The 19048-nt window shown below is 41.2% G+C and overlaps 1 protein-coding gene across 2 annotated transcripts; it reads left to right on the forward strand.

The window, feature by feature from the left end:
- The first annotated feature begins 249 nt into the window (after nt 1–249).
- On the forward strand, nt 250–17702 carry uhmk1 (U2AF homology motif (UHM) kinase 1). 2 transcript variants are annotated; one of them, XM_086225279.1, is made up of 10 exons: nt 250–611; nt 907–1135; nt 1664–1793; nt 7105–7291; nt 7372–7569; nt 10885–10979; nt 11091–11167; nt 11315–11413; nt 11617–11705; nt 11953–17702. In XM_086225279.1, the coding sequence occupies exons 1-10, from the start codon at nt 444–446 to the stop codon at nt 12097–12099; spliced, it is 1419 nt and encodes a 472-aa protein (XP_086081405.1). In that variant the 5' UTR covers nt 250–443; the 3' UTR covers nt 12100–17702. The 2 variants fall into 2 exon arrangements, with proteins under 2 accessions (XP_086081405.1, XP_086081406.1); XM_086225280.1 differs by having other exon boundaries at nt 478–611; nt 729–1135.
- Nucleotides 17703–19048: the final 1346 nt, after the last annotated feature.

Below are 19048 nucleotides of genomic sequence, written 5' to 3' on the forward strand. Positions count from 1 at the left end.
AACAATTAAGCAATGGAGCCTGTTTTACTCTACTGCCAGAAATAGGATTCAGAGATATGCATAAAGAGAGATGGGAGAGACAAATTTCAGAGATATCTGAAGAAAATCTTAGGATCATAAGTGTTAGAAATACCCCAATATCAAAAGGCAACCGAAAAAAATCCGATCACAATCCTCCCTCCACACCAGTTGGTGGCTGTAATGATGTTATCTGCTAGAAGCCATGAAATGTCACAAAGAAGAAGAAGACGTAGGAGCAGCAGCAGAAGAAGAAGAAGTCGACACTCCTAACCAATAGGGGACAGACTACAGGAAAACTTACATCTCAAATTTAAGGAGTACAAAACAAAGGTTAAAACGGAAGCCAAATTAATAACAACCTGAGTTGACAATGCAGGCAAAATTTAACTGGGGTGAAATTCGATGAACTTGCTCAAGTTACTATGTCAGATACAAATGCCGTAATAAAACCCGGTAATTTACACTGCAGGGATAGCGCAACGCGGAGGTGTTGTGTTGTGCTCAAGTTCGTGGCTAGTTTAGCTAATTGGCTGAGTAGAGTCTGCGTAAGTTCGTCAGCTGACTGCCCTGAACTCACTTTGTCATCCTCAGTAAGTGAACAGTCGTTTAATATGCGTAGATGTTGCCCTTTGCTCGGTTATCACAGTTTTGCCCAATTGCTTGATTGCTGTCGTACACCCTTCCTGGTTGCATTTATCTGGCTTTAGGAGCCTGTTCGCTTGCAACGTTCATGCAGCTGCTCCCACATGTCAACTAGTCAGCTGCATCTCCGGTCCTGTTTCTGACTGACGCCGTCTCTCAATGGCTCACTGCGGCTCCTCCGAGCCCAGCTCAAAGGAACATGTACCGTGTCACGAAAGCGGTGCTGTTATCATGCCGTCGCAGGGTATGGTAGACCAAAGTATGAAGCCGGTGCTGTTCGAGATATTCGGTGAGATATGGACCGTCCAGTCGCGGCTCGGCCAGGGAGTCTCGGCCTCGGTGTACAGGGTGAGCTCAGGCAGAGCCACTACCGCTGCCGTGAAGGAGTTTCAGGGAGACCCTCAAGGAGGAGATTACGGGTATCACAAGGAGAGGTCCGTGCTGGAGGACATCCAGGGCCATAAAAACATTGGTAATGCTTGACTCTGGTACTACTGTTGCCTCATGCAGCATAAAGTTATTTACGTAACCAAACTGGGAATTAGATTTCATGGCAGTATCTATGATACATTTATTCCATTTGTAATTAGGTCAAATTGATATTTTTAGCGTTTAATTAAAAGTCAGTTTAACATCGATATGCTTGTCAGCAGTAAAATATACTTGGCATAACTACAGACGCAATAAATTGCCTCTTAATTTTGATAGTGATAACGCTAATGATAGTAAATAGATACAGTGATTTCTGTTACAATTTATAATGCTGTAACACTGTCTGCTTGCTCTTCCCATCACAAAAGAAAAGTTTGATCATTTCCTAAATCCTAAAGAATGACTCTCATTATTGAGAGACTCTCATCTCTCATTAAAGTTCAATGCTGCGTCACCAGTAACTAATTGTTGAAAAAAAAATCTTATATTATTTCTAGGGTGGCAGCTGTAGTGGAGGATGTCAATCAAACCGTGTTTACATGACATGTTTATTTGTCTCTTATTTCAGTTACACTGTATGGGGTGTTCACCAACTACAGCTGTATGGGTGTTGCTACCCGCTGTCTTCTCTTGGAGCTTCTGGATGTCAGTGTGTCTGAGCTGTTGGTGAGAGGCAGCAGCAGTACACAGGGTGGTCGGTAAGTGATCTCTCATTTAGTTGAGACCTGCTATCAATGTGCATCCCAAGTGATCGGATCAAAAACAGACTGCCTGAAGTACACATTTCACACTTGGCTTTAAAATACATCTTCTCAAAGGATGGCTCTACTTTCAGATCCTTCAAGCAAGTTTTGATAGTGATTGCTAATTGCGTCACTGAGTAGACTGGAGAAAATACATCACAGCATGCCAGTGGGAGCCCGGCATGGCCAGAGTCGACAGAAAACTTGTAGAGCCCAATCAAACGTGGCCAAGCTGCCCTGTACTGTGCTGAAGCACGTTTGTCCCCCCTCCCCTCTCTCATGCACCCACATTGCTCTGCACTTTCGTCATTACTGAGCTGTACCGGTCTGATATTTGGCCGGTAACCTCACAGATCTGATGCTATATTTCATCACAGGACTGGATGGAAGTGAAAATCCTCTCCCATGACAGGTTCTGTACATGTTTTGGGAGGTGATGTCAACTCCGTGGAAATGAGCCACATGGTAGACTGGGTTGTAATTAAAGATTTGTATCACGTATTAACTGCTTTAGGCTATCCGATCGTCTTTGGCATATCAGTCGCTATTCATCCCTTAAACCGCTGCTCAGTGACCTGATTGCTAATTGGCACAAGCCTGGTCTTCACATGGGTCTCCATGGAAATTAAACTCAGTACCCAGAGTTCATTTAGAATTTTCATAGTTTAAATTCAGTTCGAGGAGTGAAACCTTGGCCAGGCAGAAACATTTAAAGGTGCAGCAAGAGATTTTCAGATGGCCATTACACATAGTGTTTGGTCAGTAGCATGGGTATCCCAGTCCCACCACTTTATAGTAAACCGAAAATACGTTTGTCGAATCCTCTCTCCTAATTGGCTGAAAGTGGGAATGGGATACCAAAAAATGTCTGTCCTGTTTACTGCAGAGTGGAGGACCCACTTTACGAACAAAAGATTCTAGATTAGAAATGGTTGTGAGAATGTGGCGCTATTTAACAGTTATTTAGACAACATTCAAATGCATTGTTTATCACTTACAGCACCTTTCTTTTGATGCAGGAAATATTTTCGCCAAAGTTGTGTAATGAGCATATGCTTCCAATGTAGTCTGTCATTATTGAGGGGGTTAAAGTCAAAACTGGTTGAAGTGGACCACTGGCAGAAGTAATGTGTGCCTATGGGCAGGTGAGAGGCGAGGCAAGGCAGTTTTATTTGTAGAGCCCGTTTGCACAAACTGTTTGTCTCCAGGCTTCATGGCATCATAACAACATTCTCTGTCCTCAGACCCTCACATCGACTGAGGAAAAACTCCATAGAAAACCCTTTAACAGGGAAAAATCTGAGAAACCTCAGGGTGAGCAACAGAGGAGGGATCCCTCACCCAGGACGGACAGACGTGCAGTAGATGTTGTTACAGACAAGAAAACAGTTTACAATACAAAATGTGGGAAACATGGAAATGTTAACAGTTGAAGAAGGAAGCTTCTGGAAGGGGAGGCAGGGAGAGCAAGCCAGCTTGATGGGGGACTGGATGGCAGACTGGTTCATGGGAGGGGAGGCAGGGAGAGCAAGCCAGCTTGATGGGGGACTGGATGGTAGACTGGTTCATGGAAGGGGAGGCAGGGAGAGCAAGCCAGCTTGATGGGGGACTGGATGGCAGACTGGTTCATGGAAGGGGAGCGCAGGCCGGTGTAACAGTAGGGAATAAGAGGGGGGAGGGGGGGGCGATGCAGGCGGCGGTTGGGGCTCTGGTGGATCTGTGGAAACACAGAGAGACTGTGAGACACCAAGGCCAAACTACAAAGTGCAACAAGTAGTGGTAGTGACAGTTCCAAAAATGTGCAAGGAGGAGAGAGGGGGAAGAGGAGAGGGGAGGAGAGGAGAGGAGAGGGGAGAGGAGAGGATAGGAGAGGAGAGGAGAGGAGGGAAGGGCTCCATGTAACCTGATGTGTCCCCCAGCAGTCTAAGCCTATAGCAGCATAGCTATCAATGGTTCAGAGCTACCTGAACCAGTCCTAACTGAAGGCTCTGTCACAAAGGAAGGTCTTAAGCCTGGACTGAGAGGAGAGGAGTCAGAACTGAAATTGTTAGGGTTTACAAGTGAAGAACATGAGTTGTGACTCATGCTGCCAAGCTGTCATTAGCAGTGCTGTTGATTTGTAACAGTACATTTTAAAATGTGCTGTTACAAATCAACAGCACTCCTGAGGATTTGAAACAGCACATTTTATTAATACAATTTTAGCATCCCTAATTGTGATGCACCTGAACCCGCACCTGTGACCACGATAGACCTTGTGCACCTGGCAACAATATTTGAGCTTTATTCAGCCTACTTTCAACTCATTTGTTTAGTTTTCTATCATTGCCTCACCTATGTTCATCTAAACTGCTCCAGCACGGATGGCCTAACCTGTGCCTTCCACTTTCTGTGGCTGCTCACCTTTCCTCCTCATCTTGCAAGCTCCCTTCCAACACCTGCCAGCTCACAGCCTTTTGGCAGGTGGCTACTGTGACAAATAATCTGGCTATCTTCCAATATAACGAGGCCAGCCTCCTGCATGGTCTGGAAGGCAAGACCACCACGGTGGTCACATTACATTCACTTTGCCCCTCCTAACCAGCCCAGTTGGTGCCAGCACATCCCACACCAAGGACAGACCCAAACCGACACAGATGAACTAGTCTGTCCAGCGCCTGACTAACCAAAGCTGGTTAGGCCAGGTGGACAAAAGGAAAAAGCAGCAAAGTACTGAGGTACTCCCTTTGGAGGTGGGGAGGGGGCTGAACGACACCCTCTTGTCAGGACATGTGATCCTACAGCAGTCAGGTGTTTTGAAATGAAAGCTAGTGTTACAGTGTCCCTTGCAGTCACCTCTGTCCGCTCAGCTTTGCCAGTCATGGCCACAGCACTCATGAGCCCGAAGCCCATTTTGAGGCTGGGACATTTCCACAAATTTTTAAAGCAGGCACAAATGAGCCCAAAGCCAGGACCTTGTCAGATAAAATGAAAGGAAACGTCCACACAGGCAGACAGCCTCACTGTAGCAAACTCATTATTGACTGAAGTGTCAGGACCCTTCACTGTTCCCAATATGCACACATTAAATTCATTGAAGGAGTGTGGTACTAGACCTGCTCTACTTGTAAAGTGTCATGAGAGAACTTTTGTTCTGATTTGGTGCCATATAAATAAAACTGACTTGACATTGCAGGTGCTCCCCCTCCCTGCAGGGGAGCACCTGCAATGTGCAAGGGTTCCATCTACGCATTCTCTGGAAGTGTGTTAATGGCAAATTTTTACACACTGGTGTCCACCATGAAATAAGGATTCATTATACATCTTTATAGGGATTAGTCTGTGTTTCCTTCAAAGCTTACTTGACTGAGTCCTTCCTCCTTCAAGGTCTACTTGGCTGTTTGCCATGTGAATATTAAGGAAAAATCCGTGGGGTGCCACTCCTTGGAATCCTGGTTCATGAAAGGCAACCTCTGTTACCTGTAAAATCTTTTTCCAAGAGAGGGAAAACCCCATTCAAGCCTGTTGAAAGGCCTAAGTAGAAATATCGATGAGTATCGAGGAGTGGTATGAATTTGTTGCAGTATTTGTATATAAACACTGCTACTATAGATATTTAGGACATGTAATGTGAATTCAATCTAACATGGTTGGCAAATGTCCCCTAATGATGTTGAAGGTGCTGGCAACACACAAACGTGAGTAGCGCTTCAGAAAGATACTCTCTACCCTCCAACTCTCGCTAAGCCATCATTTTATTGGTAAATACAGCTGAAATCACAGCACAGTTGTATGTTTGGTAATTTTGTAAGGCGTCCCAACTATTATATTAAATGTTTTAGCAGTTCCAGATGGTAGCATAATCAAGTGAACTGACATGTAGCTGAAACATTTTGAGTCTCTATTTGATGTCATTACTTGTTCCCTTATCTTGTGACTGAAACAGACAAGTATGTACCTGTGAACAGCTTGATAGCGAAGTTGGCTGATGAAATACAGTGACGTCATGAGCGCGAGCACTGACGGTAGGAGAGAGCAAATGTGTTGCCTCATCCGTGTCTTTCAATTAACATCACTGTTGGCTTATCCTAAATATTGCTGCCTCGTAGCATTATTTAGTGCATACAAAAACATGGTACAGTGGTTATCACTGTCATCTCACAGCAAGAAGGTTCCTGGTTTGAACCCACCAGCCAGCTGGGTCCTTTCTGTGTGTAGTTTGCATGTTCTCGCCGTGCTCGCAAGGGTTCTCTTGAGATGCGCTGGCTTCCTCCTGTCACACAGCCGAAAGATGAGAAAGACTATAGACGCTGCTAAAAACTGTATGGGAATTTTTAGCAGAGTGCGGGCATTTCATTCTTTTTTGAGTTGTACTGTAGTTCCATGTGCCCTGCACCTCGCTTCTACAACTACTCTTAAAGACTATAAATGGCCATAGTTGGAGTGTGAATGATTGATGTCCAACGATAGACTTTTGGGTGTTCTCCACTTCTCTCCCAATGTCACCTGAGACAGATAGTCAAAATAATTTGGAGTCCAACTCTTACTGGGACTTACCGGACTGGGAGTTGGAGGTTTCCTGCGCGTTATCTTAGCTGTTTCTAGGACTACCGTCCTCTGGACAGAGACCTCAGATGTTATAACCCAGACTGTATGCTATGGCATTATGGACAGTGTATTTTAGGAGTTACATGCCACAGTGTCTCCTAATCATTACTGAAATCCCTTTAAATTGAATTGTATTCTATTTATCTATTGAATAAATCTATTGTAGTTTCATTTACAATTCTAAGTTCCTCTGCTGAGTGTTCAACAAAATATGTAATAATTAAAAAAAAAATGGGTGGGTAGGGTTTTGCCCATGTCACCCCTGCCTCAGCCAGGCGCTCCTTTTCATTTGTTTGTGTATGTCTGGTCATTGTAGATCAGTGTTGTTGGTGAGGATGACTCAAATTTCAACTGTGTTTATGCTGGTTTGCTCATTGATTTTCCTGCTCATTGTTATACCAAAAGGTGGGACTGTAGGAGTTAAATTTGGTTCCTACATGTGAGTTACAGAAGACAAGCGATGGGCTGATGTTGTATCACACTTGGGTGTGCGTTGCTGTCTGTTAAGGGGCTTGAAGGAACAAAGGGTGAATATAAGCATGTATCTACACAGTTCATGTGGCCATCTCAACCTGTGAGGGGAAAAAAAATCTATGATAAAAGATCTACTGAGTAATGATGTCGCATGCTAAAATGAGTGTGGGATTTGTATTTAATTTCATTGTATGTGTTTTGACAGACCCCAGCAGGGCCACTCCATGTGGCTTGTCCAGCACTGTGGCAGAGACATCCTAGAGGCCCTGGCCTTTCTTCATCGAGAAGGTTACGTACACGCTGACCTTAAGCCACGCAACATCCTCTGGAGTGCTGATGATGAGTGCTTTAAGCTCATCGATTTTGGCCTTAGCTTCAAACAAGGAAATCAGGTGGGTGTGACTGGGAATCTGTAGATGTAGAAATAGTTGTAAAGGTATGTCTAACTTTGACCCCATTTGACTTCTTTCAGGATGTCAAGTATATCCAGACAGACGGCTATCGGGCACCAGAGGCCGAGCTTCAGAACAGCCTGGCCCAGGCTGGTGTGGAGATGGAGGGGAATGCAGGCTGCACAGCTGCTGTGGACCTGTGGAGCCTTGGCATCATCCTGCTGGAGATGTTCTCAGGAATCAAACTCAAAGACACTGTTCGCTCAGAAGAGTGGAAGGTTTGTTGGATGCTTTGGATGGACTGTTGGATTTAGTAATTATACTTGGTTGAAACTTGATGTCATACTATATTTCAGAATACCTTTCAGAAAATACATGGATTTTCTTTAAAACACTTTGAACGTACTGGACGCCACATCTCCCACGCTCTCCCTACTGCCCCCTCTGTTCTGAAATCATCCATTCATATTACTGATATTGTACACTGATACATTTTGTATACTCAAAATGTGTAAACGCATAGACACATGGATCAACAGGTGTTTGCCGTTGCATTCCTGCAGTTGAATGTACTAGGAAGTCCAAAATACAATGTTCACTGAAAATGAGAGGAAATTCATTGGAACCAGAGCTGTTCTAAATATGGGAGGTCATTATTGAGCTCTGTTGCCTTTGGGGGGTGGCCAGGTTCCCCCACAAAAAAGCTCTATTAGATTATTTAGCCTACATAGATTATGCACACTTGTTTAAAACCAGACTTTTGAATCTCAAACAAACTGGCCAGCTACTGTATATCCCGTGTTTTGCTGTCATTTTAACATCATGTATTTTTATGTAGCATGTATGTTGCTTTGCTGAGCATTTCTTTTGCTGGTCCGCTGGGAGACACACTGTCACACATCTGCAGATACAAACAACAATCTCATAACAATTTATTTGGTTATTGCATGTGCAATATAAGCTTCCAAGCAAGAGTAAACAATCTAAAACAAGGTGGAGAGATGCTGTCGAGTGCAGATGTCCTTTTGTCTCTTTAAGTTTCAACACAGATGGAAAATACAAATTTCTGCACCTTTCTAGAAAAGAAGCCTTTTCTACCTTAGTGGTACTCAAAGCGCTTTATAATGTTGGAGTTATTAGCACTATGGATAGATGGTTTAGGTAACATAAATCAACATAATAAAATCAACTAAAGTATCTCTTACAATATCATCATAATTGTAGGGAACCATTGCAGAATTGTCACCAGAACCTCGGTAATAATGTTTCCAGTTTTGTTAAAACCGTGATGGTATTTGGGAGCCCTGCTACATGGTGTCCTCCTTGACTGATGATGTAAGTGCTGTCAGCGTCAGGAACCAGGAGTTTTCTTAAGGATGGACAGTTAAGTTTGTAGCGGTGAAGAGCTCAAACATTCCACCTCATCAGTTCATCAGTTTCTGTTTTCGTGGGTAAAAATGATCTAAGTGAAGCATGAGTTTTAATTTATTACTTAGCAGTGTATAAAAAATTATTTAACAGTTTTAACTGTTTGTTTTTAGCCTAGACTAAATGACTGTAAGGTTGCTATAATATAGCTAAAAATAAATACAACTTCCTTAAGAAACTCATGTTCTGAAGTGTTACACTCACAATCTACATGTGATGGATTTTAGTTGGAAGTATTTTGTGAGCGACCTCTTTGCAGAGCAACAATAAATGACCTTTGATGGACCTTATGGTTGCTGTACCAGTCACAGATAGGCTGGTGATGAGTCAGTTCTAGAATGTAGAATTTCCTGCTGTACCAATACATAACCAAACCAATCAAATCCATTTAATATTTGTATTTTTTACTATATATTGCGGTTCACAAAAAAAGAGAACCCAGGCATCTTAGAAGAGGAGGTCAAGACTACTTTTCCAACTATGTTTTACAGAGCCTAAAAATTACCCCATTAGCAAGCTTGCACTTGAAGACAGAGGAGTGGAAAAACCCCGGTATCAGGTAGAAACCCCATGTAGAATCCAGCTCTGTATGGTGAGTCATCTTGTGGCAGTCCACCATATACCCACCATTCAACTCCTAAGTCTGATCACACCTCCTCTGCTCAGCCAAGCAGAAAACCCCACAACACGTGAAACATGACACTGGTAAATCAAGATGGCGACAGTCAAGTCTCCCCACTGAGGAGAAGTGGAAGAGTCTGCCCCATTTAGTGTTCTTGCCATTGCTTGAGTGTTCTGTACCCATCCCTGGTGAGTAAGTCTGCGGCCAGCAGGCATTGTTCCTGGTGCTACTGCTTATCCATTGCCTTTCCAGCCTCAACTGGATCAGACAAATTTAAGGACTTCGCCCAGTCCTTCATTTCCATCTTCCACTAAATTGAACAATGGAGCTGACCTGGTACTGGAGGTAGCCATAACAATGTCAGAGGGGTTTTGAATTCCTAAGTCCAGTGCAGAAGCACGAGGGATGACTTCAACAAAACCTAACTATAGACACAAGTTAATACCTTCGATTGTTGGTTTATTGATTAGGGTGGGCAGGATATCTCAGTCAGATGGGAGAAGTGTCGGAATGGGAAAAGTAGATTTTTCTGTCTATCGATGAAACCCTGAAGGATGTTTTAGCATTGAATTCTTCATTTCTTCATTTTATTTGACTGCCTGTTAATTTTTTCCCATTTGAACTGTCAGTACCAGGAGTTTGTTGCATTAATCTGTCTTGCATTGTCCTGATTCAATGTCTTTTATGTTGTTGCTCATTTTATTGCACTTAGCTGGCTTAATGTTTTCATGGCGTTTGGGTTTAAGAAATGTGGATTCATAACCAAGCTTCATGAGTCCATTGCTGTTTTTTCCACTAACTAAATAAACTAACTAAGGCTAAAGTTAATCTTGAATCTGACAGGCAACCTAGCAAAGAATCAAACCACCGCAGCATGAGTTGAGGGTAGGGCTGCCCCATCAAGAGATTTTCCTATTCAACTACTGCTTCTATCCTCTCTTCCCCCTGTGACCATGTCCATGTATCCCTGAGCCCCTAATTGCTCCTGATGGCCCTGTGGTTGACCCAATGCCAGCTGGGATAGGCTCCAGCCCCCCCGCCCCCCACCCATAACAGATAAGCGGTATAGAAAATGGACATGGATGGATGGGTTTTTAGTTTTTTTTAAGTTAGTCGAATAGCTCATTAAACTTAACAGATATTCAGTAATGTGCAGGCGTGTTCCAGGCATTCATTGCATTGAGCACCGTCTGTCAGTGCACTGGTGGCATCTCATGTCACTGGAAGACCTTGAAATGGTAAACAAGGAATTGTTTTCCTTGGTTTAGATTCATAGGCTCAATTGTTTAACACTTCCACAAGTACCATTAGCAGGGATTCTGCTGATCACTACCCAGCTGGCTCAACCTTTTGCTGTTAAGACCTTGCAGCTACAAAAGGAACATGTATTTTGTTTGTGCTAACGTCCATGTCAGATGAGTGAGCATATTATTGTACAGAGGATTATCATTTATTGTGGAATTGTGTAGATTTCATTCATAAAGTTTTAATGTGCCTCCATCCTTGCAAGGAGTACTTTAAAGTCTGTTTGCTTTTCTTTTAGGATAACAGTGCTGCCGTTGTAGATCAAATGTTTGCCAGTAACAGTCTGGTCTGTCCTGCTATTCCCGTCTATCACCTCAGAGACCTTATCAAAAGGTAACTTCTTCATGATAGTGATTTACTAGGCAATGTATCGACCTACAATGACCTGTTTACCTCTGTATGCATTGGAATATAGTAACTGTGTTTGTGACATTGTACCTACAGCATGCTTCTCAACGACCCAAAGCAAAGATGCACAGCTGAAACAGCGCTCCTCAGCCCATTTTTCAGTATTCCCTTTGGTATATATCAATTATACATAAAGTTTAACACAGGTCTCAAAAACTGCATGTTGATATTTAGTCATTGTGTGTGTGTGTGTGTGTGTGTGTGTGTGTGTGTGTGTGTGTGTGTGTGTGTGTGTGTGTGTGTGTGTGTGTGTGTGTTAGCTCCTCATATTGAGGACCTGGTCCTGCTGCCCTCTCCTGTCCTACGACTGCTTAACCTGATAGATGACATCCACCTGCATAACGAAGAGGAGTATGAAGGTAACTCTCATTTGCAATTCATCTGTCAAGTTTTTCTCATTTTTATTGTGTTTGCTCGTTTAAATTTTGTGTTTGGTTTTTAGTTTCTACTAAACTACTACTTTTTTACTTAATTGACTTAATTTCATATCAATCTTTTAATGTTACGATTCTTCAAGGGCCTACGGTGGTTAATAAGTTTCATTGTCTGTCACTGTTCCCAGACATCCTGGAGGACATGAAAGAGGAATGCCAGAAGTATGGCTCGGTGGTTTCTTTACTCATCCCCAAGGAGAATCCAGGGAAAGGACAGGTTAGAGCACATTCTACTTCATATAGGTAGCAATAAAAACAGTTCTAGTTTATTTTTAGGTTTCAACAAATTGCCTGACCACGTCTCTTTATAAAAGGAACACACCCTGAAAGAGATGTAGTGCCATCTAAAAATGAACCCATTCCTTCTTCAGATTTAAAAGAGGATTTATTTTATTCCGTACCGTTTACCTGATCATTCACAATATGCACTAATTCAGCCAAACATGCTTTTTTGTGTTCATCAGGTGTTTGTAGAGTTTGCAAACTCCAGTGACTCCAAAGAAGCTCAGAGGCTGCTGACAGGCCGCACTTTTGATGGGAAGTTTGTTGTGGCTACCTTCTACCCTCTCAGCGCCTATAAAAGAGGTTACTTATACCAGACTGTGCAATGAAGTCCCAAAGCTCAATTTGCAGCTTTGCACTGTTCGCATGTTTAAAGATAATACGTAGGCACCACAGGTGAGAGCGGTTTCCTCCTCTGTACACAACGCTAAGTCATGAGCAGTTACACTACAGATTAAGGGGGACCTATAATGCTTTTCCTTATTATCTGTCATATATAATGTTACAATGTGAAGTGTTTACATTTAACATGGCCAAAATTTCGAATAATGAGGTATGTAAAAGGAATGAACCAATGAGCAAAAAGCTCAGGGTTCAGACTGCTCTTTCACTCGGGGGCAACCTCACGAAGAATGGATTGCACATCAGCTTCACCTGCTCTCTGCCCCGTCTCAAGGTCCGACAGAAGATGTTGCACTAGTGATGTTACAGTCAGAAAACAAGATCTGATTACAAGTGGTCACAGGAAACACATTGTAATGCATTAAATGTGTTAAGAGGGTCTTTGAGAAAAAATTCATGAGTGGACTTCAGGTTATTTAACAAATCGGTAAAGTTTGTTGTCATGAAGGTATGAATGTGTGACATCTAGCCTATTATTTTAGTTTGTTCTGTTGTCTTTTTAGTCGGGCTTTAGTCCCCTGCTCAACTGGTGGATTAATTGTTCTAATCACATCACTTCTACCTGGCATCAACATTTGCCAGCTTTAGGTACTAAGGAATGAGCTCATCAGTTTGCATCATGGATTCTTAGCTGTTTCTCTGAGGGCGGAGCTAGCGCCTCCACACACAAACATACATGGAGCAGACCACAGTCAGAGTGATGATCAGAGCGGCTGTAGCAACTGTTTGACCAAAACTACACTCATTACTCGTTATTGCATACAGCCTTAATGAGTAAAAAGCCAAAAAGGATTTAGGCATCAAAACACCGGTTCAATTAGAACATGCAGAAATGAGGTAGCATTGAATGAAATGTGTGTCCTATAAACATGATTAAACAAAAATGACCTCTGCCACCGTCATTCAGAGAGTGAGCAAGGCTGGGGTCTACCTGGCCAGTGGAGGACGGAATTCAAAACCAGCTGCCTCTTCCTGTCAGACGGGGGGAGATGCCTATACATTTGTAAAAGAGCCGGTTTGTCTCTGCCTCTCTTTACTTAATGTATGTAAAAGTAAAAGCTTTAAGTTAATATTGTGTTACTTAGGAATGCGATGCTTTGTCTCCCCACCCAGAGGTTTTCTTTGGTTGCCTAAAGCCCTAGTTTTCAGACTACTGAATAAGCACTCCCTTTCTGTCTTCCTCGCTGGCAGAAATGCATCATGGCTCCCTCCTCCTCCTCCTCCTCCTCCCTCTCAAAAAGAACTGAAACCAAAACTGTTTTGGAAGAGAAGTGGAGCAGGACAGGAGGAGGACTCTCAGCATTTAAAAATCAGTACAGAGGCAACACTTCACGGCATGAGACACAATGATTGTATGATTCCAATTTTCCTGATTAAAAAAAATCCTTGGAGGCCTGATTTGATAATTAATCATCCAGTCCTAGTCAGAATGCATGCCACTGGTCCAAAAACAAGCTTGCAGTGGAACATAAAACAGTTTCATTCAAGATAAATAAGTAATACTTTTTAACTAAGAAAAAAATAAAGTCCCTATCCACTCTGTCAAATGTTTTTTTTCCACATCCAAAGTGATCAGAACCTCAGGAATGGAGGAAAGTGAAAGACAATATTAAATATCTAATACCTAAGATTTAAAAAAAAAAGTGCCTATTCTTAATATACCCAATGTGATCCAGTGAGATGATCCATAGAAGGACAGTTTCTTCATGCCGAAAGCTTGAACAATAACATTAAAATTAACATCCTACATTGTTTTCTTTTGTCAAAGAACAAAAATCTGAACTTGCATGTAGAAATTTTCACTCCGTGTACCAGGCTGGAAACTTCTTTATTTGTACTGTAAAACTGACAGGTTAAAATGAAGGTCTATGGGTTGAAACTTGTGCATTGGCGTCTTAGGAAAGCACATTTGTGAAGATACATTTGACAGATTCTTGAGGTTGTAATCAGCAAGTTGTGTTTGGACTTGACTCAAGTGTAAAAATGTGAGTAAATGTTGGATTGCAAGTTTGCACCAGTTATTGTATTTCTGTAAATATTATTCTACACTTTTGTCTGTATTTTTTTTCCAGTAATTGGAAGTGCGCTAATATGAGTGTAATTTAAACATACAAGTTTGTATGTTTCTTTCGCAAGCACTTATGTGTTTCTCTTCCTCCAGACTTTAAATTCCTCTGACATTTATGAATATTTTATACAGATTTATTGGTGCAAGTTCAGATTTTTGTTCAAATTCTGACAAGATATTCTAAAAGTTCCCTCATGATCAAGTCCACAAGCTGTTGCTTTATTTAACACCTTTTCTCTCATAAATATTTCATTTTCAGCCATTTTCAATTTCACATGCTCCAAAATGATCATTTGACTGGAATTGAGCTGCAGAAACATGATATCCCTTTCTGTCTAGAATCAGGGTTTTTGGGTTGTTGTTGTTGTTTTTTTGTTTGAAAATAGTTGACATCAGGGACAGTTTAGCTAACAAAAACAAAAGGTCAGTTGGCCACAGAATATAATTCTTCAAACGAAAGCTAAAGGATGGAAATATCATTTACGCAAGCGGACAAATTATTTCCCTTACCTTTAAGACAATTATGTACATTTTTCCCTATATTTTTTTGTGAGTATTCAATATTTTGTCATTATGATTAATCCTCTCACTAGTGGCTTGGTTCCAGGCTTAAAACTCTTAAAATAGTGAATTTGCTAAAATGTGAATGGTGAAGATGGGAATTTCCCTCCAGAAGAAGAGCCATTCTAAAGTTGGGTGGTCACTGTGGAAATCTGTGAGGGGCTGCATAAAGGGCCAATTTAAGATGGGAGACAAGATTCATCCCAATTTTGAATTATGCAAAGCTGCCCTACTGGAATCCTTGAATAAAACTACAAAACTGGAAATGGGTCTAATAAGCCCCTTTTAAGATCAAATTCTTTATTTATGAGTTAGCATAGTTAAATAAGTGTGTTATCCATGTATTTTATAGGAAGTGTGTTTTGAAACAGTGAGAATTGAGCTCAGTTGTGCAGTACTTCCTTCTGTTGTCAGTATGCGCATTACTCTGATTGTTGCATGTTCATCAAGGGCTCCAAAACGACCTTTAATTATCTCAGTTACTTACTGCTGTAATCCACAGAGAGTTTGCATGACATGTAATTTGATGATAGATGTTTAAAAAAAGAGCAACTGACAAATGACAGTCAAGCATGCATGAGACAATACCAAGTTTGATGGTTTGTGTGATGTTCAATTGTTGAAGACAAAGTATGAACTGAACTGGTATCTCAACGTTTCCATCTGGGATTGTAGAAGTTTTCTATCTTGATCCTAAAATCTGTTGACAAAACTCATCTTAATCTCTCTAACAGTAAGATATTCAATGATATGAGCTGTTGGACTAATAGCTGTTTTGTATGCTTGATTGCTGGTTTGCCGTAAGAGAAATTGAAAGCCTAATTGTTTGAACTTATGAGATAAAAGGGAGAGGGGAGAAGCATACTTCAAGGGAAAGTTAACCCAAAAAATTCAGATGTAGTCATTGCTCACTCAAGATGGGCCATGATTTTGAATATTGAAATTTTGCTTGAGGATAAATTCAGGGAATTATTTCTCACTTGTCTTGATGCCTTGTTTTGAAAAGCTGTGTTTTCTGAACAAGGGCAGTAAGAATTTGCTGATGCTTGTGTGCAGGAGAAACACAGAGTAACTGAAAGGGCTTTCATGAGAGGGGCAGCTGACAACACAAATGAGGTAACAGATTACCTTTCCCCCACTTTAGACTTTATCATATTTTATTAGCTGAAATTCACACTAAAAGCTGTGTTCAGCTCCATATTTTTCCATTTGCGTTGTAGACATGAGAACAAAAGGTGTTAAGAATTAGCCGTTTGAAACAATTGAGCTCATTCATGCTCCATATTAACCGGCACCTGCAAATGACTACTGTTGTACTGCAGCGATGTCCTTTCTCCCCTCGTCATTTAGACACTTCTACAAACACTTTGTTTGATTCAGAACCCCCACCCCCAAAAAGAGAAAAAATCAAAACACTATTATCAATTAAATGGGTTTTTCAGTGAAAATGAGAACAATGATGTAGAAATCAACATTCCCTTTAATATGTCAATTATAGCTAATTAAGATTTTAAAAACTTTTGAAATATAAACGATATTTTTCAAAATTGCGCTCCCTCAATGTCTGTGTGTGTGTGTGTGAGAGAGAGTGTATGTAGAGTATTTAAGTCAGGGTGTGGGTTCTCGGTGAACACTAGGTGAGTTGTCAGGTTGTGTGGTAAAGAACAATGGAACCTATTGTAGCTGGTTTCATTTTGACAGGAATCAGGCAATTTCTATTACTAATAAATTACAATCACAGAGTAAAGAGTATATCTCTAGCTATGAAGTGAAACAGAAAAGAATGAAAATAATTATCCTAAGTTTTAGTATTTTAGCAACAATAACTAGCATATATACACCGTGAACGTAGAATCTCAGATTTTACATCGGAGTCTCGCCTGGCACCAATCCTCCATAACATCTGCTCAGCCGTACTCCTCCTCCTTCCTGCTCTTCATTAAAAAATCATATACATACGTGTGTGTGTGTGTGTGTGTGTGTATATATAATATATATAGGTGTATGTGTGTGTGTAAAAAGACACACCCATGTAGACATACTGTACATACTTATATACACATATCTAGACCATACACACTCATACAATATATACTCTACATTCTCAACATGATTCATCTCCACCCAAGCACAAATACCTTACCCTGTGTCTCCTTCCTTTATCCCCACCTCAATTTTCTGCAGAGAACTCAGAGAAATGGAGAAGGAACAAGTGTCAAAAATTCTGCATGTGGCAAGGTTATTCAGAGGAAGAGAACCAAAACCAAACTAAGCTAAATGAATCTGAAACTTCATCTCTTCCTATTTTCTTTAAACTGATTGATTCAATGCTTGTGTCCAGGCCTCAAGTTTCTCCTGTCTAGCATGATTTATCCTTGTTATGGAGACTTGATTGACTTTGAGCCTGGAGAGGACTCACTCCACTGACTGATATTGATTTAGCTGAAAGCCATAGTACAGGTTTTGTTTTTTTTTAATTTTGCATCAGTGATTCCCAACACCAGCCACCTCTTGAGTTAAATTAAGGGACAGACATGAATCATTGCTTAGTAATATCTGATGCGGTGAAAATTTGAATTCACTTTAGCATATCTGACAGTTTTTGTGTCATCCTTTCTCGGAATACTCTAACAACTGGACAGTCCAGAAGCATAAATAAATGCATATTTACATTACACATACTGCATATTAGAGAAGAAGATAATCTTATCTGTCTTTTCTTTTGTGCCAAAGGAACTCTGAAAAATAATAAAGTAGTTGATTCATCTGTGGAAGCTCTGTGATGGAAAAAAAAAATTCTAAACAGCTCTCTCCCGATTTCTTGAAGAACCACTGCAATCAATGTCTGCGTTCCATACTCTTAAAATTGGAAGATGGGATTGTGATATAAAAGTACATCATGAGATTCATAAATAAAGGAAATTCTGCCTTATAGAGGTGTCAGAGCCTTTTTTATTAATTGCATGTGTGAACGACTAATAGGTTGCATATTGATGGGTATTCCTACTGCCTGCATACCTGAATGAAGTTGTAAATACACGAAAAAGGTTAAATATACATTCTACAAATGCCTTGAAAGGAACTGGGACCCACTGGGATCCACGACATCACTCAGGGTTTATATTATGTAATTGAACCATTGCAGTGCTGAAAAGGAAGTCTCAAAGAGACTGTAATTCACTGTTATGAAATAATAACATACTTGCATGCATTACCTAGAGTCCTAGTTCACATAAAAAAATGTTTTTTAGAGCATGAATTTATAAGTCCTCACTCAAAAATTATGTGCATCTCATTACATGCCGAGTTCCAGGTGGAACCAATAATTCTTAGGAAGGAGGTTCATTCAACATGAACACAGTATACTCAAGGAAAAGGAAGTATACACCACAGAGAGACTTTTTATTTATTCTTTGGCTGGCAGGGATGCTCATGGGGATGCGGTGATGGACTGTGCTGTCTTTGTCACCTTTGGTGACAGAATTAAAACCATCCATCCATCCATCCATTTTCTTCCGCTTATCCTGTTAAGGGTCACAGGGGGCTATCCCAGTGGCTTTCGGGCGAGAGACAGAGGATCCACCCCCCCCCCCCCCCCCCCCCCACACACACACACACAGAGGCAGTGAGACATGGCCAGGAAGTACTTGAGTCTGTCCATTGCCTCAAACTTTTATCTTACTGTGCCTCTGGCAGGCAGTTAGGGATGTTGTCAGGAATCAAACACCCTTATCCTATTCCACATGACAGCTTTGGTCGAGCAAACCTGACACCGGTGTGTCTCTCTTTTCCATCACTGCAGTCAATGCTTTTCCCCCGTTTGAATCTGTGAGGCAGTGATACCTTGAAAGAGATGTCAAGACGGACTTGGGAAAGACTAGTTCCACTCATCACTACATACTCTATACACGACTTGAACTCACAAGTTTATCAAAATATAAGATGGAATGGCTCACCAAGATGAAATAAAAATGTAAAAGGTCATCTCTGAGTTCAATAAAAATAAAAATGTAAAAGATGCACTGGTCAGAGCCTCATTTTCCAGACATCACTGGAAAGGGAGGTCTTTAAATCCATGAAGGTCCTATATAATCCAGAAAGTGGGGTAGCTGTGCCAATTATAGACAGGTTCACGCTGCACAGAACAAACCTTGTTTAGTTTATGGCCTGTTTGTCCTCTGGTCTCCCGTGTGTGGGGGAAATAGCTAAAACTTCATTAACAAAACTCAAACAACACATTAATAATG

The sequence above is a fragment of the Aulostomus chinensis genome, chromosome 14 (genome assembly GCF_037954235.1).
Source record: "Aulostomus chinensis isolate RoL2024-O1b breed Wild chromosome 14, RoL_Achi_v1.0, whole genome shotgun sequence".
NCBI lineage: Eukaryota > Metazoa > Chordata > Actinopteri > Syngnathiformes > Aulostomidae > Aulostomus > Aulostomus chinensis.

Excerpts from the sequence above, each read along its gene's own strand:
- uhmk1 (XM_086225279.1), top strand. The coding sequence starts at position 444 with ATGTCAGATACAAATGCCGTAATAAAACCCGGTAATTTACACTGCAGG. Across the intron at positions 10,980-11,090 it reads CTCAGAGACCTTATCAAAAG|CATGCTTCTCAACGACCCAA; the intron begins GTAACTTCTTCA and ends TTGTACCTACAG. Across the intron at positions 11,168-11,314 it reads ATTTTTCAGTATTCCCTTTG|CTCCTCATATTGAGGACCTG; the intron begins GTATATATCAAT and ends TGTGTGTGTTAG.